This window comes from Pelecanus crispus, chromosome 4 (genome assembly GCF_030463565.1).
Source record: "Pelecanus crispus isolate bPelCri1 chromosome 4, bPelCri1.pri, whole genome shotgun sequence".
Classification (NCBI taxonomy): domain Eukaryota; kingdom Metazoa; phylum Chordata; class Aves; order Pelecaniformes; family Pelecanidae; genus Pelecanus; species Pelecanus crispus.
The window spans coordinates 36,922,669-36,942,433 of record NC_134646.1 but is presented as its reverse complement, the minus strand read 5'-3'; the positions used below and the strand labels follow the sequence as shown (position 1 = coordinate 36,942,433).

At 41.9% G+C, this 19,765-nt stretch overlaps 1 protein-coding gene across 1 annotated transcript in view; it reads left to right on the top strand.

Annotated features, from left to right (window-relative positions):
• The window catches only part of GATB (glutamyl-tRNA amidotransferase subunit B), a 45,152-nt gene extending 25,387 nt beyond the window's left edge, over positions 1 to 19,765 (top strand). Inside the window, exons 6-13 of the mRNA XM_075709481.1 lie at positions 930 to 1,043; positions 2,123 to 2,207; positions 2,580 to 2,624; positions 4,058 to 4,247; positions 10,756 to 10,889; positions 11,304 to 11,382; positions 16,927 to 17,061; positions 19,611 to 19,765. Coding sequence (XP_075565596.1) covers positions 930 to 1,043; positions 2,123 to 2,207; positions 2,580 to 2,624; positions 4,058 to 4,247; positions 10,756 to 10,889; positions 11,304 to 11,382; positions 16,927 to 17,061; positions 19,611 to 19,739 — 911 coding nt within the window. The 3' untranslated portion in view covers positions 19,740 to 19,765. The remainder of the gene's footprint in view (positions 1 to 929; positions 1,044 to 2,122; positions 2,208 to 2,579; positions 2,625 to 4,057; positions 4,248 to 10,755; positions 10,890 to 11,303; positions 11,383 to 16,926; positions 17,062 to 19,610) is intronic.

Genomic DNA, 19,765 nt, shown 5'->3' with positions numbered 1-19,765 from the left:
AAGTGTTTGTTTCTTTTTATTGGTATTTGAAATTTAAAAAAAAAAAAAAGAGGAAGGCTCCAGACATTCACTGTGCAATATGCGAAAAATGATGTTTCTTTTTAGTACAACCTCTCCTGGTTTTTTATTCCCTCTAGTTGAATAACTGTGTCAAGCCTTTTCTTCTCAGAAGGGATGTCTTTAGGGGGACAAAACTTAGAAAGATACAATTACGCTTTACTTGTGGTTGAGTCATTAAAGATCTCTAAGGACATTATTCCATTTCGGACTAAAAGTGCAGGATGCTTTTATGTAAAACTTTGTATTCAGTTTCAGTTTTTGGCAGCCAGGGAAATTTGGGGCAGGGGTAAGATTGCAGTTTCGTGAAGGAGAGGAAGAAAATTACAAAAAAATCCACTACTTCCCACATTTTGGCCTTGAGCTGTAAATTTCCAAGAATACCTTAGTAAATCTGTTCAACATAACTGTAAGTTCTTGTGTTCCATGCTGGGGGTAGTATATATCCGTCAAATTCTAATTCCAAAAGGTATTTTTATGCTGTTTTTAGAGGAATGGAAGCTCACAATCCACCATTTTAAATTGCTTGTCTAATTCTGCCCTTTATTTAAGAGCTGTGAATCAGAAGCTTTTTTCACTATATGGCTTAGAGGATCTGTGCTGCACTGCACCATACAGTTTTCTCTGAGAAGAATGATGAGCAATAATTTGTTTAAAAAAGTATTCTCAGAAAATTTTGAATGATTGGAGGCAGAGTCTTGAGATTGAATCACAAACAGAACGCTATGATGAGGTGGTTATTACTCCTTTCTGAACATAAGGAAGTCTGCTATTGATGCTCTGCACATAACATGCAGTTTATTAATGCATCCCAAGGTTTTTACTCTAGTTTACAGGGCAGACTATTCTGTTGATGAAATTTCCTTTTACAGAGGGTCAGCTGAGAGTGGATGCCAATGTTTCTGTGCATCACCCTGGAGAGCCTTACGGAGTGAGAACTGAAGTGAAGAATATCAATAGCCTACGATTCCTGGCAAAAGCAGTAGGTAAACAATGGTTGCTTCATTACAGAAGGATTGTAAATATTTTATGTGGTCTGACATGAAATGTCAGGCTCCTGAGTGCAGTAATTGGCCTTAAATGCCCTGACTAGCTTCATCTGGGTGTTCCATCCATGCATTTTACCTATGGGTCTAGAAGTCCCATTTAAGCTCAGGCTGGGCCCTTCAGACTTTGCCTGAGCTACATCACAGGTGTATCAGTTTTCAGTCCTGTCTCCTGATGGAGCTTGGACGTGTTCTGTAGTCTTGTTCCCAGTCTTGTCTCTGGACTTACCTCCTGCTGCTGCTGACTGGACTCCCTGGATGGACCTTGGACCCAACTCATCCCCTCACCTTGACTGAGACTGGCAGTGGACCCTGTTAGTAGCACATGCCTCTGCCCATGCTGTTCAGACCAGTGGGACTGCACCAGACAGTGAGGGCACTGCCTGTGCTGTGGTCACCCTCGGCTCCTGGCTTACCCTTCCTTGTGGAGCAGCCTTGCTCTTCCTGCTCCCTGACAGAATAAATCTTAGTATGGGGTACTGTGGGGATAGCAGCCATGTTAGTCTGCAGTTTTCTTGCAGAGGTAACCCTCTGTCTGCAAAAATAAAGCAGATGATTCAATGCCTAGCATGTTTAGCGCTGAAATATGTTAACAGTAGCTCTGTGTCCTCCAATGTAGATGATTGCTTTCCACTGAGTACGGTAGGTGGTGTGTGTGAAGTTCAGATGCAGCTTGGATATGAGCAAGAAAGGATGATTATTACATCTCCAAAAGAAAACTCAACTGAGTGATTGGAAGGTCACTAGGAATGTATGGCTTGGCTGCAGTGCCTGGGAGAAAATGTTTTCTGTTTAAAGGGAATGAAAGAAGATGAGGAAAACACACAAAGAAAGAAACGGTGCTGGAGAGAGTGACAGTGACTGATAATTCTGCCTGTAACTACTGCTGTTGATTTCATTAAGGTTAAAACAACAAACTATTCCATTATTACATAGCAGTGAAAAATGAAATAGTGGAGTGTACAAAAGCTAATAGTGCAGTATAACAAGCTTACTCTTTTTTCTTTTGTTTCTGTCAGACTATGAAATACAGAGGCAAATTGAAGAACTTGAAAAAGGAGGAACAATTCTGAATGAAACAAGAGCCTTCGATTCCAAGCTTGGGTGAGTTTTTGTTTTGGAGGAACATCAGGAATAGCAGCTTTAGAGTGCCATGGGTACCACAAGTGACATAATCAGGAGAGGTAACATAGTATTGCTCAACTTCTGTCTTCTAAAGCTATGTTCACAAGCATAGACTCCTCATAGGTAGTAATTTATCCTTAAAGTTGAGGCTTTTTCACAACAGATTGTGTGCTACATTAGGCAGTGTCTGTGTGAAAATGACTGCCCTGTTACATGTACACATTCTTTGAAGTGGCTTTAAGAAGCTCTCCTAATCTTCATGAGGTGAAGTTTTTGGTTTGTGTTTTTGCCGTAATACTAATTCTGTGGTGTGCCTCTTACCACATCTTACTTGTTTTGTTTTTATTTTAGGTGCACTGTACCGATGAGAGACAAAGAAGGAAAACAGGATTATCGGTATTTTTTTTTATAAAGTTAACATTTCAAGAACTGAGAATTTCTTTCTTTTCTTAAATGTAGTCAGTGTAATGAGCATGTAAAGTTAGTATAGTGAGTATGTATTGGAAGTTTGCCTTCCACTGCAAGGGGAAGAGATCTATCAAAATTGGTGCTAGTCTGAGGAGTTCAGATCTGGAACTGTGTCTCATCTCTGCTAAAACCTGTAGACCTTTCCTAAAAACTAAGCTGGAGTACCTTAGCTCAGAGTGGGTAAGTTAAAGGTTGACTTTGTGGCCAGTACGAGTGCATTCTTAAGAATACCTGACATAAAATGTAAGAATGTTCCGAGTTAAGCATTGCTCCCGCTTTAAGTAAATACTGAGGGAAATGATTTTCAGATAGCAGGCCCCGCCTCTCCATGCTTAAATCTACATATATTCTACCACTGATCTTACCAGAGCAGAGCAACGATTTTGAAAACATCCCACAAACTTTAAATTTAAATCTGCTTTAGAAATGCATCAGAAAAGGCAGTGATCATTTAATAAATTCCTTATTATGGTAGGGGCTGGCATGAGGCTTATTTAGCAAGACTAATTTGAACAAAATGCAAAAGAAAATTCATGAAAACCTAGACAAAACTGGTGACTCTAAGATATTTCAAATAAAGACCAGAAAGATTATTACTAGTACTAAGCTTATGATCAGTATTAAACAGTGTTTTTCAATTTTTTTGTAACTTACTGCTACACATTGTACATTAAACTTAAAATCCATGTTTAGGCAGATTTGAAACAGAAATTATTATAGTAAATGTAGAGGGTCCTTTATTCTGATATTTTTGAACCCCTCATTTGATCATGTAAGTGAGGTTTTTGCTTCAATCACAGTTATTCTAGTGGTTTGAATTGGCCTTCTCTTTTTAAGGGAGCCTTTTGTTCTGTGATGGCACCCCGCTGAGCACAGTAACTTTGCTTTTAGCACAGCATGAGATTTCATCAAGACTTTTGAAGTTAGTCTGGAAAAGGTTGCAACCTGCCCAGATCACTCCTGGCAGTTGGCTGTCAATCTGTGTTTTTCCCTGCCAGTCCACTCCTGTTTTGTCCAGATCCACAATTCATGCTTGATGCCAAAAGGAATGGGTTGTTTCCATATCTATTATTATTGTTGTTATTTTTTATTATTATTTTGGGTGCAGAAATATTTTAATTACCCCTTTTCTACCATTGACTCTTGGACAATCAGTGGCAAATACTCAAAGAAAGAAAACGGGGGCTTTCCAGCACTTCAGGGGCTGATCTCTTATTACTTAACAGTGATATACCGAGTCATGAATTTTTAATATTTTGTTTGGTTGAAATAGCAATACAACTTCCAGGTAAGCATAAATTGTGATATAAATTTTATTTCTTGTTGTTTAGCTTCTGACTGAAAATAATCATTTTCACTAGGTTCATGCCAGAGCCAAACCTTCCTCCATTGATTCTGTACGATGCTAAATCTTTGCCAGCTAATCTGAACCATCAGCAAGTGGTAAATATTGATTGGATTCATGAGAGACTTCCTGACCTCCCCAGTGTGAAGAGAGCAAAGCTTGTTGAACAGTATGGGATTCTTCCTGAACACAGCTTCACCTTATTGGTAGGTCTATTGATCAAGTGCTAAAATAAGCCTAGAAACGTCGAAGTTGCACGGTTTTTGAAAAGATTTACAAATGTCGTATTAACCAGCTGTCAGTTCTCATGGATGTTTTTTAGTTGGAAATATGTCCAATGCATACTTTGTACCTTGGAGCCATATACACAGAAGGGTGGGAAAAAGAAACCATACACAGTGTGCCTAGAAGAAGCATTTCTCATGCAAGGTGCGGTCAAATAACTATTATTTAATATTGATCTTGTCTGTCTACACATGGATGCACCCGTGACTGACTGCAACAAATGTACAACTTACTGCTGACAAATCCTTGTCTGCAAGTGCCTGCTCTTCCTGTCTTTGGGTCTGGTACAAGGCTGGGCACATTGTCAGTATTTAACAAATTCATAGACATCTTTTCCTGACTGCAGAAGCAAAACCCAAAGTTTAAATCTTTCAGCTTCACATGTCCCAGTTGATCTGGCTTCCACATTATCTTGAAAAAAACAGACTTATTCTTAGGTAAATACACAAACCAGCTGTACAATGTCAACTTTGACCTCACAATGCAATTTACCAGGGGTGGGTTCAGAAGAGGGGATGAGAAAGAAAAGGATGTGGCAAATATGGATATGAGTAAGGACATGACAGCAAAATCTCATAACTTCCAAAATTCTTCTGAAGGACTTCGAGCTTTTTAAATGCAAGCTGCATCATCTCCGTTTGCCAATGGTAACTGTGTGGGCATTAGTATACCCACCCAAGATTAGACATTTCACATAGCCAGTTAAGCTAGGACAGTGTCCTGCTTTGGTTACCTCTGTGATTAGTGGAGACAGATGGAAAAGGACTGTAGAGTAAGATTCAGAGCGGAACCGTAAGTACTTTAAATTGTCCTCTGGAGGAGTTCCTTTCCTTTTGACTATGAATGGAGGGAGAGCAGTGCACCTAACTTAACTACCTAATATTCTTCCTTTGTGTGTTTGTAATTTAATACACTTGTACAGAAGCTGGTTCTACAGAAAAAAATTGGTTCTGTCTTCTGAAGAAAGCTGTTAGGAAAACTGCCCCTGTGGTGGTGTGCCATTTTAGTGAGTTGCAGATATTTTGCTGTTTGGTGGGCAGGTGAGTCGTAAGTCTCATCAAAGTCATGAGGCTGCACTGATAGCAGCAAGAAGTGTTGGGTAGTATCTTACCTTTCTATTTCATTGTATAAGCTGGAAAATGTTATTTCGCAGCCAGTATTCCTGTCCATGCATGCATTTTCTCACATCAACATATTTCTCACATATTGAAATAAACAGAGCTCAGAAAGGCAGATAGGTCCTGAACTCTTTTTTCTGACTCTTTTATTCTTCTCCCCCTCTGTGGTGGGTTGACCCCTGCCAGCTGCTAAGCACCACAGCTGCTCGCTCATTCCCCCCACCAGGGGGGAGACAGGGGAGAGCATAGGAAGAACAAAAGCAAGAAAACTCATGGTTTGATATAAAGACACTTAGGTTAGGGAAAGAGGAAGAGAAAAACCCAAAAGTGATGCAAATGCAATCACTCACCACCTTCCACAAGTAGACTGATGCATAGCTAGTCTCCGACCAATGACTACCTCCCCAGAAATCCCCTTCCCTCAGTTTTTCTTGTTGAGCATGGTGTTATGTGGCATGGCATATCCCCTTGGTCAGTTTGGGTTAGCTGTCCAGGGTGTATCCCTGCCCAACCTTGTGCCCACCCTCAGCCTACTCGCTGTGGGGGGCAGGGTGGGAAAAAGAGACTTGATGCTGTGCAAATACTGCTCAGCGGTAGCCAAAACATCAACATGTTGTCAGCACTGCTTTATTCACAAAACCAAAACACAGCACTCTACGGGCTGCTCTTAAGAAAATAAACTCCATCCCAGCCAGACCCAGCACACCCACTCCTTTCACTTGGCATCAACCCACTTCTTGTGTGTTTCAATTTTGCTAGTATTGATGGCTTCTGCTGTGTGGTTTCTGTCACTCTGTCAACTAGCCCTATATATTTGCCTCATCAACTGCCCTTTCTTTCCACCTGTTCTCTGAAATCCACTATTGCCTTTGCTTTTTCCCTTTTAACTTTTTTTCTTTTTTGCAACGTATGAGACAATTAATGAGCTCCAAGCTGAAATTTGGGATTCAGCTTGTAATAAGATAATGCATCCATTTGAATGCATGAAGCGAACGTGTTCTTCATTGCGGGTCTTCTTTTATTGTGTATTAGAATGTCAGCATGTATACTCTCCATAAAAGTTGCTTGCCTGTTCACTGGGAGACTAGTTAACCTTAATTCATCTGAAAACGGTGCGTCCATTGCTGCGTTAAGCTTACATCAGAAGTTGCAGAAGATTGCTGATAGGGCCAGATGCACAAATCTAATGAGCATTCTTTCAGGTTAGAGCGCCCAGGAGTGCTCATTAAATAAATGGCAGTGGTAGAGGGATGACTCTAAAATGCAAAATCTCTGTTCTGCGCCAACTTGTTAGAGAAAACATTATGCGCCAAAGTTATAATAAAACAGTACCATACTTCAGCATGCAAGTTAGTTTCTGAGCGTACTTCATGAGCTTTATTCTCATATACAATAGCTACCTGTATGTATTGCAGTACTGAGAATCTGAGATTCCTGGTTTGCCTGATTACAAGATGTACTGAAATGGAAGGAGAGCATTACCTATTAGTATCTTTATATCTGAAATTTCTTAAGTGTAAACTGCTACATTTCTGGCAGTTTTGTATAAACTGCAAAAATAAATCAAGTTTCTGATTTTCTTCATGCAGAACCCTTCTTATTCATAAAGATACAATTCTTTGAGCCACTTAGACTCTGTGGTATTTGGGCACTCAATTTCTGCGTGCAGTTTCTACTTTGCTGCGTAAACTGGTAGGCTGACAAATACTTCAGTCAAGAAGGATCTCTGACAACTTTGCTAGTTATGGTATTGTAGTATTCTTGTCTTGCTTCCTATTGAGTCAAAAAAATAAGATGTATTGGCATAGACATTAATGTGACGTTTTGTTTTCAAAAAGCGTGCTGAAGTCTGGGGAGGTCCAACCAAAAAATAGATCAGTTGTCACAGTACAGCATTAGAAAAAACCAGTCTGATCACTTCCTTTCTCATCCGAATTCCAAGTCTTCCTGTACGTTTGCTGTTCTCCTGCTTACTCGGATAAAAGTGGCAGTTCCACTTGGGCTTTGGCTTATTGCTTTGGTGGAACAATTACATTGGTGAATCCTTGGAACAGTCAAAAGTGGAATGCTGTAGAAGTTGGTTTTGACCATTTTGTTTATGACACGCCGTCCTCATACATGTTGGTGTGTGGATGACTTTATGCTTGTTTTTAGAACTTAAATAATTTTATAAGAAGCTGTAGGAAAAAGTTTGAACTTTCTTTGACTGCTGTGCTTGTCTCCTTTAATGGGCTAGATTTTCTGTTTTTTTCCCTGACAATCTTGCACGTTTTTCCAGCAGTTGTTACCTCACAGTTGGTTATTGTGGGAACTGTGATGGTGAAAATGGCAATAAGAAAGCAGAAAATTACATTTTATTTGTTAACATTGATGTAGTTTGCTTCTTCAGTTCTTTGGGAAACATTATTGGTCTTTAAAAGCATAAGTTTGCATTACAGACCCAATGTCCCTAAAGACTGTACCCATGGTATTTTGTAAAATAATGTATTGTTTAAAAAGCATCTGGAATCACTCCACGACTATTTTTTTTGACATCTCAGTACTAGTAAATGATGGTTTAAACCATGTTTAAGAAAGAAATTTGCATCTGGTTGAAATATTGGTATGTCAGATTTCATGCCAGTGAGACTCTGATGAATAAGTTACAGCATATTTAGTGTGTAATGGGAGCACCGAGTGGGCCTGGATCACAAACACGGTCCTGCGGTTCCAGATTTCTGGTTTTCCTTCTATGAAGATTAAAATATGTTATTCAGAATTAAGTGAGAAGAGTCAGTTAGCATTCCTGTAAACCAGCATGTTAGTGTGTGCAGTGGTTTTCAGCTCAGATCTATGGCAAGGGACAGGTGTGTGTGTGTTGGTAGTTGGAGTGAATTTGGCATGAAGAAGGTTGACCAAAATGCAGAACAAATTAAAGTCAAGTTCAAGTAGTACAGTATCTAGAAATTGAAGCTAATCAAGTTATGCCTGCATTTTTCTAATATGGCAAGAAAATAAGGAAAATGTTTCATTTCTGTCAGTCATTTTGATGTTTTGACATTCTGCCTTACTCATTTCAGTCTAGCATTGCTGGGTTTTCCTACTCTTCGGCTACAGAAACTGACACTTACTTTAAAAAAAACTAAAACGAAAGGCAAAGGAATTTTCGGGAATATGTCTGGTTTCATGTGAACAAGTAGTGAGTATGGGGTTTGGTACCTGTTAGCATGGATAATTCTGAGTATTCCTGGCCTTTTCTCCTCTTGCTGCCTGGAAATCATCTGATTAAAATGTGAAGGCTGAGTATGTTTGTCCTTGATTTTCAAAGGTGTGGCAGCAGGGTCAGAGCTGTAGCTCCAGCCAGGTTGTTGGTATCCAGAAATCTGAATGTACCCACTGGTAGAGATACGCTTTCCAGCCTATACGTGATGGACGTGCTGCGTCTGAGTTGCGTAGTCTGCATTCAGACATGTGGCACCTGCAGACATTGTTTTCATGTGCATAATGTTGTAGCTAGACCTACTCTGCCTGGAGTGTTTGTAAAACCTTCTGCAGCATGAGTAAAGAAACCAGCATTTATACGTGCTCACTTTTTCCTGCCTAAATTGGACAGGTGTTTTTGTGGAAGGGAACCTGCTGTTTAAATAATCAGTGTTTGTTTGTGCTAATGAATCCTGAGGTGAATTAGAAAGAGTACAGTATTTAGTAATGCATCATTTTAGTAATTCCACTTAACACACACACAGTTTTTAATCAAGTTTCCTGTGCTTTGGTAATCACATCGTTCCTTTACTGGTGGGGGTTTTTAAGCCAAATTTGTCCCTCTAGTGTATTTAGCCTTAGATTTTACATCATTTGATTACAAAGTAACCGCTAGTTAAATTTGTAAGAACACTGGAAAAGAAGGGTTATGTCTGTGTGTATTAGGTAGATAAATAGGGGGAGTTACAGGATTTACCTTGGTTCATAAAAGACCTCAGTGGCTTTCCTAGGCTGAGAACTTGGTTTCTTTGCTCATGGTCTCAAGGTAAAGGGGATGGGTCTGACTTTTGTCACACCAGTTTTACAGCACACCAGCCATTAATCTAAGTACATTTGGTTCTGTTTCACAGAACAGAGAGCAGTAATCTGCAGTCTTCTCAAAAGCCATACATCATTACTAATGAAAAATGTGGTATCTAGAGCTGTTGGAAGTCTGTGTTGTGAAAGTTTGGAGGAGGAAAGTCTAAAATTCTGTATTGCTATGGTGATAAATTGCCTTTAAAAACAAGGGCAAGTGAGACTGTTTTGATGGGATGTGTTTGAGTGGAAAAGTCAGGCTTTGGTTTAGTGTGTACCTGCACTCTTTGCTCACAACTGTTCAGAGAGATCTGGCTGCAGTCAGTATGTGCTTGGAAAATGTTTTTGCTGTGATGATAGTATACTTAGAATAGCTCCTTGGCTGTCTCTAAACTGTTACCTCTCACAACTTCTGAGAGCTGGCTTGTTCTCTTGTGCATTTATGCCACACACTGCAGAAGTCCAGTGGTACGCTGGATTTGGATTCCTCCTTGGAAAGGCAGGAGTTGCCACTTAATATCTCTTCAGCCTTCAGGAGACCTAATGAGTTCTGTACTACAGTTAAAGATCCATCAATGCCTTGATGACAAACAGCACAGCATTCAACAGACTGTGCAGTATCTGTTCTTCTAAAAACAATCTCAGATTTCACTTAGGCTATAAATTGAATCCCCTACTGTTACACCTTCTGAGCATTTAGGGTGCTGTGGAAAAGCTTACGTAGCTTCTCTGAAAAAACTAGAAAAATAAAACCTTGCTTCTTACGGTGTGACCTTTCCATATTATTGAAGGGTGAATGCAAGCTAAACTTACTCCTTCAATCCAAAATAAATAGAAGCGATTGCAAGATCAAGAGTGAAATACCTGTAGACAGTTTCAAGAAAAACCTCTTCTTGGTAAAAGGTAGCATGACAGCCTGTTAGATGGCAGCATTATGTTTTCTAGCATTACACATATTTAAAACACATAAGAACATGAGAAAGCTTCTCCCCAAAGGCTAATTCTAGGGAGGAGTTAAGAAAAAAAGATCACTCTTTTATTGGAAGTTCCATTGAAACAGGCTGGCAGATAAGCTGCATGTACCTATTCTAGATGGAACATAGTTTGTTTGCTGTTACGTTAACAAAATTACTCCAAAATCTTGTGACTTGACAGTGAATTCACAAAACCAAGTTTACTTTAGGATTGAGTGTTTATATTCTGAATGTAATTGTATAATTCAACGTGTTTGCACTCTGGTAACTTTTTGATGCATTTAACTTTTCTTAAACAGAATGAAGATGGATTAGCAGAATTCTTTGAAAATGTGGTAAAAGGGACCCAGATGAAGCCAAAGAAAGTGATCGGCTGGATTCTAAATGACCTGCTCAGTTATCTGAAACAACATTCCCTTACGGTAAAGGAAAGGTCAGGATTCTTGATTACTACAGTGGTGAAACAAAAGTGATCCTTTTCTCATGTACCCTGAATGGTATCGTGTCACTCTCTTGCTCGCTTCTGCTTTAGTTATTATCTGTGAAGTGTTTTACGCTAGGCAGTGCTATGTAGGCCTTGACGCAGTCGTACTGAATGCAGTTAACTAAATATCTTGCAGAGAAGAGGACCGTGTAGTTAGGAGTAGTAATCAGAGTCTTCCTTCTTTGGAATATGACAATGGTAAGGCGTAATCAAGCAGTCAATACCAAAGTTGAATACAGTGTATCATGAGGAAAAACTCTAGCTTGTCATGCTAAACTGTGGGATCTTCAGGCAAGCAACAGTAGTCTAGATATATTGCTTCACCTTATTCTCTGAGGTAACTTCTGCCCTGTTTTTCCCTAGCCCAGTCAGTTCTTTTCTCCTGGCTGACCTTCTGAACCTTCTAGAAAAAAAAGCAATTTCTTCTACAGCAGCAAAGCAGGTGAGTACCTTTTTGATTTTACTGTACTTTGAACCTGTGGCTGCTTACTCCATTCATGTAGCAATTTTACAATCAGCATGTACCAGTACATCAGTTGCTTTAAAAGGAAATTATTTGGAGTGTTGATAAATGATAAATTTTGTACCTACTATACATATAATACATGAAAATCCCTCACATGTATATAATCTTACAGATACATCTGCATATTCAGTGTTAGAAGGGGGCACAAGTCAAATAGTAGATTTAAGCAATGTGAACTGAAGTCAAATAAATAAATGCTGCTTCTGAACAGGCTGGACACTAGATCCCAATTTCGCAGTTCAAGTCAGACCTGAGTTAAAGGTCATTAGGAATTAATCCATGACTTGCAGTTAAGCTGAGAGTATCTACTAGGTACTAAAGGACAGTAAGGTCTATGTTCCCAAGCATTAGCATGTGGAAAAGGATATAATCCACTTGAGTGCAGTCACAAAAAGAGTTATGCTTTGGTGTACCCCTGAGTCAAAAGTGGAGAGGTCTGGCCTTTCTTTTATCCTTGCTTTTTTGAGCAAGTGTTGTCATGGGCCTCTCAAGCAAGTACTGATGGTAAAGCTAGTTTTCTCCTCTTTTTAACTATTGTCTTGCTTAGGACAGTCCGAAAAAGCAGCTCTGTATCTAAAACTGTGAACTGCTTATGACGGCTACGGTGACTGGTGTCTCTATAGACAAAATTTGGAGGTTTTTTGTGATAGGGAATAATCTGTCATTCACCTTAAATTGTTGCCAGCTCATTTATGTGGAATGCGTTGTCTTCTCAGACTAGTTATCCTCTAGACAAGTACAGTAGATGACTGCTTCTTCTCAGGTGTTCATCAGTGAAACTGTTAATGAAGATATTTAACTTGCAATGAAGATATTTAACTTGCCTTGTCTGCTTTCAAGCTTTTAACACTCTGAAATACACTGGGCGGGTTTCCATCTTTCTAGCACATATTGATTAATCCAAGTACAACTTTGGAATCGTGTCGAAGTCAGTTCACTTTTTTTTGCATGATAATAAATCAACTGTGACTGTTGCAGATGTGGCTCTTTACCATACTTGGAGACACGTAAACATCTTGGTTTGTTGTTTTCTTTTTTGGACATGCTTGTGGTTCTTAACTAAGTTGGTCATCTTGTTGGTCTGCTTCTGTGAATAGCCTGTTGCATATGACAGGCATCATAAATAAGGATTTAAGTGCCTGACTTCAGGCATGTGCATTTGGAAATTTTGGATTGGAAAAGTAAAAGCCTCAAAAAGGATATAAAGTATTAATAGGAAAAGCATTGGCATGCAGAGCAGTTCTGTGCCTGCCGGGTTATGGCACACCCATCAGTTCAGTGTCTGCATTTGAAAAGGAGGCTTCAGAACTCCGGTCTTAACTCTCGGCTTCCTTGTGGAGGTAGAGACCGGGAACTAATGCTCTTCTATGGGAGTTTCTTGCCTTGTGATATATTTGTGTGCCAGCACTTCTGACAGGTTATGAAATGTCAAGAATTTCAGAGATGCTTTTCTTGTTTAATTACCAACTCCTTGTAATGCGCATGTTGTCCTCAGTGTTCTGAAATTGGACACAGAGAAATAACAGTACTGCTTGCCATCACTGAGTGATGCTATCAAACTGCAGAAACCTTGCCACGTTTAGAAAAGTATTTCGGTTGCCTGGATGTCAGAAGAATAACAAATGTTTATAACAATTCTCAGCAGTAGGGAGGGATACTGGGTGGCCCAGGGGCAGAAAGGGCTATATATACACAACGGCAGATGAATTGCAGCACTTGGGGTGGGGGAGAATGAACTGCAGTGGTAGAGACAGATCCAATGAGAAAGGATGGAAGGGTTCGATGGGGTGAGCGCGCAGACAGGCATACACATACACGCTCGCTGCAGGGAGCTGTTAACAGTTTAAATTTTTTAAGAGGTTTTGTGTTAGGTCTCTGCTGTGTACGACACTAAAACACAGGCAGATAAAAGCTGTGAGTACCGATTATAAACGCAGAACGTTGTATGGTAGGATGCATATGCCAAGGAAAGGGCACTGTGTGCTTACATAATTACCACTTAGGTAATTACAGAGCTCACGCCCAACTTGCCATCAAATACAGCATCCTACTCCAGAGGTCTCCGAAGCAGTGTCAGACTGGCGTGCCCGTGCAAAGGGGAGCAGCTTCCAGCTCTGCCGGCATGCAGGGCTGTGGGGTGAGCACGTCCTGGATTGTCCTGGCTGAGGGCACCTGCACAGGCACGTGCTGTGGCCCACCCCGGAGGCACCGTTTTGAAGCCCACAGCAGGAGGTGCCAGTGCTGCTCGCCCAGGACTGAAACCAGTCTGATGGGGAGTATGTGCGAGACGGGGCCTTGGTCCTCGTTCGCAGGGCTGGCAGTGAGTACGTCTCTGGCATACGGGGCCTGCTGTTGAGTTACGACATTGTGGGAGGAGGCTGGGTCCTGGGCCAGGCAAGCAGAAACTTGCCCCTGCTGCTGAAGAGCCGTGCTGGAGCAACTCCGTATGGACACCCTTGTCGCATGTTTGTTGGGGATCTGTAGCAGGGTATGGAGCAGAGCAGACCCCAGGTCTTGTTTGCTTCTGCAGCTGCATAGGAATAACTTCAGCAGACCCACTTGGCGCCCCTACTTTAAAGTAGGTAGCAGGGAAATGAGTACAGTACACAAACCTAAACAGAACCATCTGCTTTGACAATTACAGCTATACCATCTGGAGGACTGGACCCAGCCTGCCCCTCGCTTTTGTCAGAGGCTGAGGGACAAGTGCCAGACATCGAGGCTTCCATCACTGGAAAGGAGAGATGCCCACAGGACTGACTCGAGTGGTACTGCCTGCTGCTTCCCGCCCACCCTTGGCAGCAAATCACTGCAGATAGGGTTTCCAGTTGGAGCATTCTCAGGCACAGCAGTCAGCTGGCACGTTCACCGGTTGCGAAATGTTTGATACGATGCCTGTGGCAGCCAGACGTGCAAGTCCTGATTAATTCATCTTGACCAATGGTTTGCTGCTATGCCTTTGTAGGTAGAGACCGCAGAACATCATTAAAATCTAATCACGCTCAGGCAAGAATCAATAGTAGAAACTACTGAGATTTCAGTAATGGAAATGAGGCCTGAGATTCTCGTTTTGGCTCTGGAGACTTCATAATTTGATCCTCCTGTTCCGGTGCAGGCAGTTTGTGTAAATGAGTTGAAATCATTTTTTAAACTGCTTTCTTTAGATTCGTACTCCTTGCCAAGTGGAGAAACACATTTTTAACAGTGCATCTTTGACAGGGCTTGGCCACATCTCTCTGCTTTCCTACATACCTGTAAACAAGCAAGGGCCTTGATAACATTGTTGCTCTACCAGCTAAGTGGAGATGCTTGTTACCAAATTGAAAAGTACACATGATGCAGATGTCACAGGGAAAATCTGGTGCCTTGAAGGTTTCTAATGGGCAAGCTTTTCTCAGTGCCAGGAGCCATTTGGCATAGGAATAGCAGAGAATCAGAGCTGGATCTCTGACTGTCAAGCTGTCCTGCCCCTGATCTAAGTCAGCCTGATGTATGAGTCGCTCCTGGGTAACTCTGCCATGGTCGGCTGCATAGATTTTGTTTGTTGCAGATTTTCCCCTCCTGCAGCCCATGGCATCCTGCCTGAATACATACCGGTCCTAAAAGTCACATCTGCCTTTTTCCAGGAGAGCGATATGGCTTATTCCTTGTCCAGCCCCTGATTTGTGCAGTGCTTCAGACTCTCTGGGGTGTTTTGCTATGGGCTGTGCTGTGCGAAGAGGACAGGGCTCCTTTGGAGGGGTGATGCACCGTCCCGGTGCCGCAGGAGGCCTCGAGGACAGAGAGCTTCCTGCCTGGTCCCTCAGGGAAGGAACGGGAGGGGGCTGCCTAGGGTAGCAATGGAGTGCAACAAAAAAAAGGCAAGCGGCTGCAGACGGGTTGAATCTCTGTTGGATGTGTTTCTTTCTGGGGGTATTCCAGGTAGCACTGGCATGATTTTTAACTACTGCACTAGAAGGAAGATCTTGTAGAAGACATCATATACTGCAGTGATTTATTTAGATATAAACAGCTGAAAGCTTTACTTATAGCAGTTGTAACTCTGGCTGCTTATCAGTAACTTTAATATTGTGATCTGCCTTTAACCCTCTTACAGGGAAAAAACAAGATGTAGCTGCCACAGTACAGCTGCGTGTCATTACCCTCTCTCAAGGTCTCCAGCAGAGTGATAAGATCCCATAAAAAGCTTTGGGGTACTGCTGGCAAACAGATCTCCTCTTGCAGGAATTGCGTCAATGCATGGTTCTTAAATACCTGTTGGGGCTACAAAATTGTTTAACTGAAGGTCTTTTGTACCAGAAAATTCTTCATGCTGAAGAAAATTGCTGGGGTAGTTAAGATACCGTCCCATATGCTTCATTCTTCCTAAGTTGTCTTGCTGCCCTGCTAATTATTTAACATGCAGTTTGAATGCCCTTCTCATCTCCCCATCCCAGCCTCCTCTTCATCCCACAGTGAGTATTTAATGCTGAAATTTTGACGTGACATCCATTTCCATATTGGTACACAGCAATGGCCCAAACATACAATTATATCTTCAGCTCAGGATGGAGCACAAGCAGCTGTTTTAATAAGGGTTTTCTTTCTCTCCTCCCACAGCTCTGAAATAAGAGCAAAGGGAATACAGAAAATGACTGCCCAAGGAAATTGGTTTTTTACAAATGTTCCCTTCTCTTGAGTTTATTCCAGGGCTATAGCCCTGCTACAGCGTAGGAAAACACAGTAGCGTTAACAAGTGATTATTCCGGAGGCCCGGGGTCACCCAGTATTTGGAGGTGATGCATAGGTGGGCTGGAGCCACTGCATTCATTCTGCTCGGCACTATTTTTCTTCTGCTTTGTCATACGTATCCTCATTACAGCTTGCTGATGAGGACTGGTAATGGGATGAGTTACCTGGGATTGGACTTGGTACAATAGTCAGCTAATCGTCAGTTCCCGGGCAGAGACATTGCTCATGGAAATGCATTTTCTTAGTGCTCTCAGGCAGTTCCTGTGAGTTACGCGAGCGCGAGTGCTGCCTGAGGAACAGCCTCGCAGTCCGTGACAGTCTTTGCCGTGCTGCCCCCCTCTCCCAGCGAGGGAGCGGCGGCCAAGTGCAGCGAGGCAGACGGGGGCTGCGCTCGGCAAACTTCTTCGAGCAGGCACCATCTCTGGTAGTAGTGGGCAGCTCCCGGTACTGGGGTGGGCTGCAGAGCACCGGTTGCGAACCATTAGCCTGCCGCACTCATGCAGCGAGTGAAAATGCTTTGTCTTATTCCAGGATGCAGAAAAGGAGGGAGGGTACAAGAGCTCTTTCAGCGAGCGAGGCACAGGATTAAATCTTGGGTCTGTTCACGTTTAGTCAATCTGCTCTTGCTCTAACTAAAATCTGGCTTCTTGGATCAGTAACCGAAATATTGCACGTAAACAACATTGATACGTCAAGACACTGACCTCCACTATTCATTGTGATTTTCAGGTGCTTGCGGAATTGTGGAAGCAAGAAGGGAAGACTCCTCTTGAAATTGTTAAAGAAAAGAAACTTGAACTGATGCAGGATCAAAAAGAGCTTGAACAGATCTGCCAGGCGGTGATTGATGGACAAGAAAATGAGGTGATTATGATGGTGCTGGGAAGCTTGTGCACTGTGGCAGTCTGTGGCACTAAAAAGGGGGTTAAAATGGCCTTTTTCCTTCTCCTTTTGATTGGCATTTGAGCTCTGGAGCCAGTATGGGAGCGTTAAAGGTGCTGCTCAGATATTATCTGGCTTTTCTTCTCCTTTCTTATTTTACTAAGTGTTTTTTGGGAAATTGAAGCATACACAAAATGATCAGCAGAAGAAATTACCAGTCTGGCTAACGGGCTAAGTCATTCTGAGAGACCATAAAAATTTAATGCAGGAAAGCAAAACTGTGGGGCTCTTTCCCTCTTCAGCTATACTGCCATTAACCTGGCCTGGCCACCCAGCCACATAACTCTGATTTTTATGTCAGCTGTTGTGATATTAGGGCGACACTGTTAAACTGTTCTGAAGCTGGAGATCGAAGTTACCTCCAGCAAGGCATATATTAGTTATGGAATTAGAGACTGTATCAGAGGCTGGCAAGGCAAAAATGTTACTTGCATCTGTCTCCTTGCCATGTCCCTGCCTCCCTCCACTGCCAAGAGACAAGCCTGGCTGGCTCTCCTGCCTGACAGCGTCTGTGGGGTGGGGAGGAGCCGCACCCCGCGGCAGCGGCATCAGTGGCTCCGGAGCTGCCGTCCTTCTGCTGTTCTGCTGCTGGGCTGTGGCAGCAGCACAAGTGCTGCAGTAGGAAAGACGGGGACTTGGCTCTTCCCCATCTCCTTGGAAGGACACGCAGCAGCCTGCGTGGCTCATCGGTCCAACGAGGTCTGAGCCGGGAAGAAGGGAAAAAACCCTTGTTGATCGTGAAGGGGAGGAGTGGGAAGGGATTTTGTCAGAGTCTCAAATCTGCTTTATAAAAAAGCAAAATGAAAACAAGTGCTTACATGTTCTCTGGAGCGAAAATGTAAAAGCAGAAGTGAATAGCTTACTTGTAATAGAAACATTGTCTAGATACATTTGCCATTTGGAAAAAAACATTAACATCTTTTGAGAACAATACCACCCACCCCGGATCTCATTGGGGGATGCTAACAGCTCTGCAAGAGCTTTTGATAAAGAAAATGAGCTTGCAGTAGGTCGGCATGACCTCCATCAGACTGACTCATTTGCAGAGCCTGATGAAAGTGCTGCTGTATTTTCATACTGGTACGGAAGCACAAGTGTGGATAGAAAAAACATTAGAGCTGATTGGGAAGCGCAAAAGCCGAAGGTCCATAACTACACTCTCATTTCAATAATAATGCTTTCTCCGAGAGAGTAATTCCTCTCTGTTTTCCACTGTTTTAGTCAAGCCAAATGCAGTAGAACGGCCTCAGTTTCCAGGTGATGTTTTGCCAAGGCAAAAGCTGCCCTGAAGGCCTGTAATGCATTGCTTTAAATTGCTGCGAGAGCTTACCTTACAAAATGGAGTTAGCCAAGTACTTGACGGGGGGGGAAAAAAAACATGCCTTGCTTCTTGATTGTAACTTTCTTTCAAATGAGCTAACTTGCAAACAGTTGCTCAAGCCAACACGGAACACTTTACGAAAATGCACTATCCGGATTGTACTGTATTCTGCCCCGTATAGGTAATTTCTAGCAGATCGGGAGTAATGAGTCCTTTCCATATTGTGACATTCCAGAGAAGAGTTTAGACTGCCAATAATTCGGATACCATAATGAGTGGCAATATTTGCATTTGTGCTTGGTATTGGCACAGTGGGTGTTCATATGTTCGCAATCCTTCCCTTAATATCTGTAAATATGGCATCCTGTTTAATTGAAGCTATCGTGTTTTGCCCAATAACTCTGACAACGTAGAGAATGTCTTCCCTGCCACACAAACAATATGAAGGCCAGAAGCTTGTCTTTCAGCAGTAGCATCTCCTTTAGAAATGCCTGAAAGTGAAATTGCCAATGCTTTTTTCCAGCGTCTTTGCTTAGCTTTTAAATATGGCCCTTGCTATTTTGCAGGTGATTCTGCATCAAATGCTGGATGTCTGATAGGAGGTCGTATTTCTGATCAGTTAATTAATTGCTACGTTGCAAAGGATTCCGTGCTTAAAGGAAATGCCATGCTCTTACAAAAACACCTACATCTGCACTTGAAGGACCTCACAGATATTATCAAATAGATTGTGATTTGATGCAAATTACTTGTTATAACTGAACTGTATTGAGTGAAGAGGTAGATCCTATTAGCAAAAAGAAGTCAGTCTCCTTTTGCTGGCTCTTTTCCAGGAAGTCGCTGTTCAAGTTGCAGACGCTGTTAAAATCCAAAAGTGTTTTCTGGCTTTTTCAATAAGAGGAGATCTTTCTATTAGTTGTAAGGCCCTGCTGCTGTAGGGACTTGCTGCTGTCTCATGAGAGCAGAGCAGGAGCTTACTGCAAAGCTGAAGGCAGTTTTTATAACTAACATCTTAGCCCAAACTATAGTATTCTACCACAGTGGTCCAAAGGACAAAAATATTCATACCTTGGCTGTGAATGAGTGAAAATGTCCAGGTTTACTTAACACTGGTCTCTTGATTTTTTTTCTTTTTTTTTTCTCTTTAAAGGTTATGGCAATAAAAGCAGGAAATCGCAAAGTTCTAAATAAGTTAATTGGCCTGGTACAAAGAGAAACACAAGGACGATCCAGTCCTGTGCTGGTGAAGCAATTATTAGAGAAGAAGCTGTTGGAATAGCCACAAGAGAAAACCGCTCGAGTGTC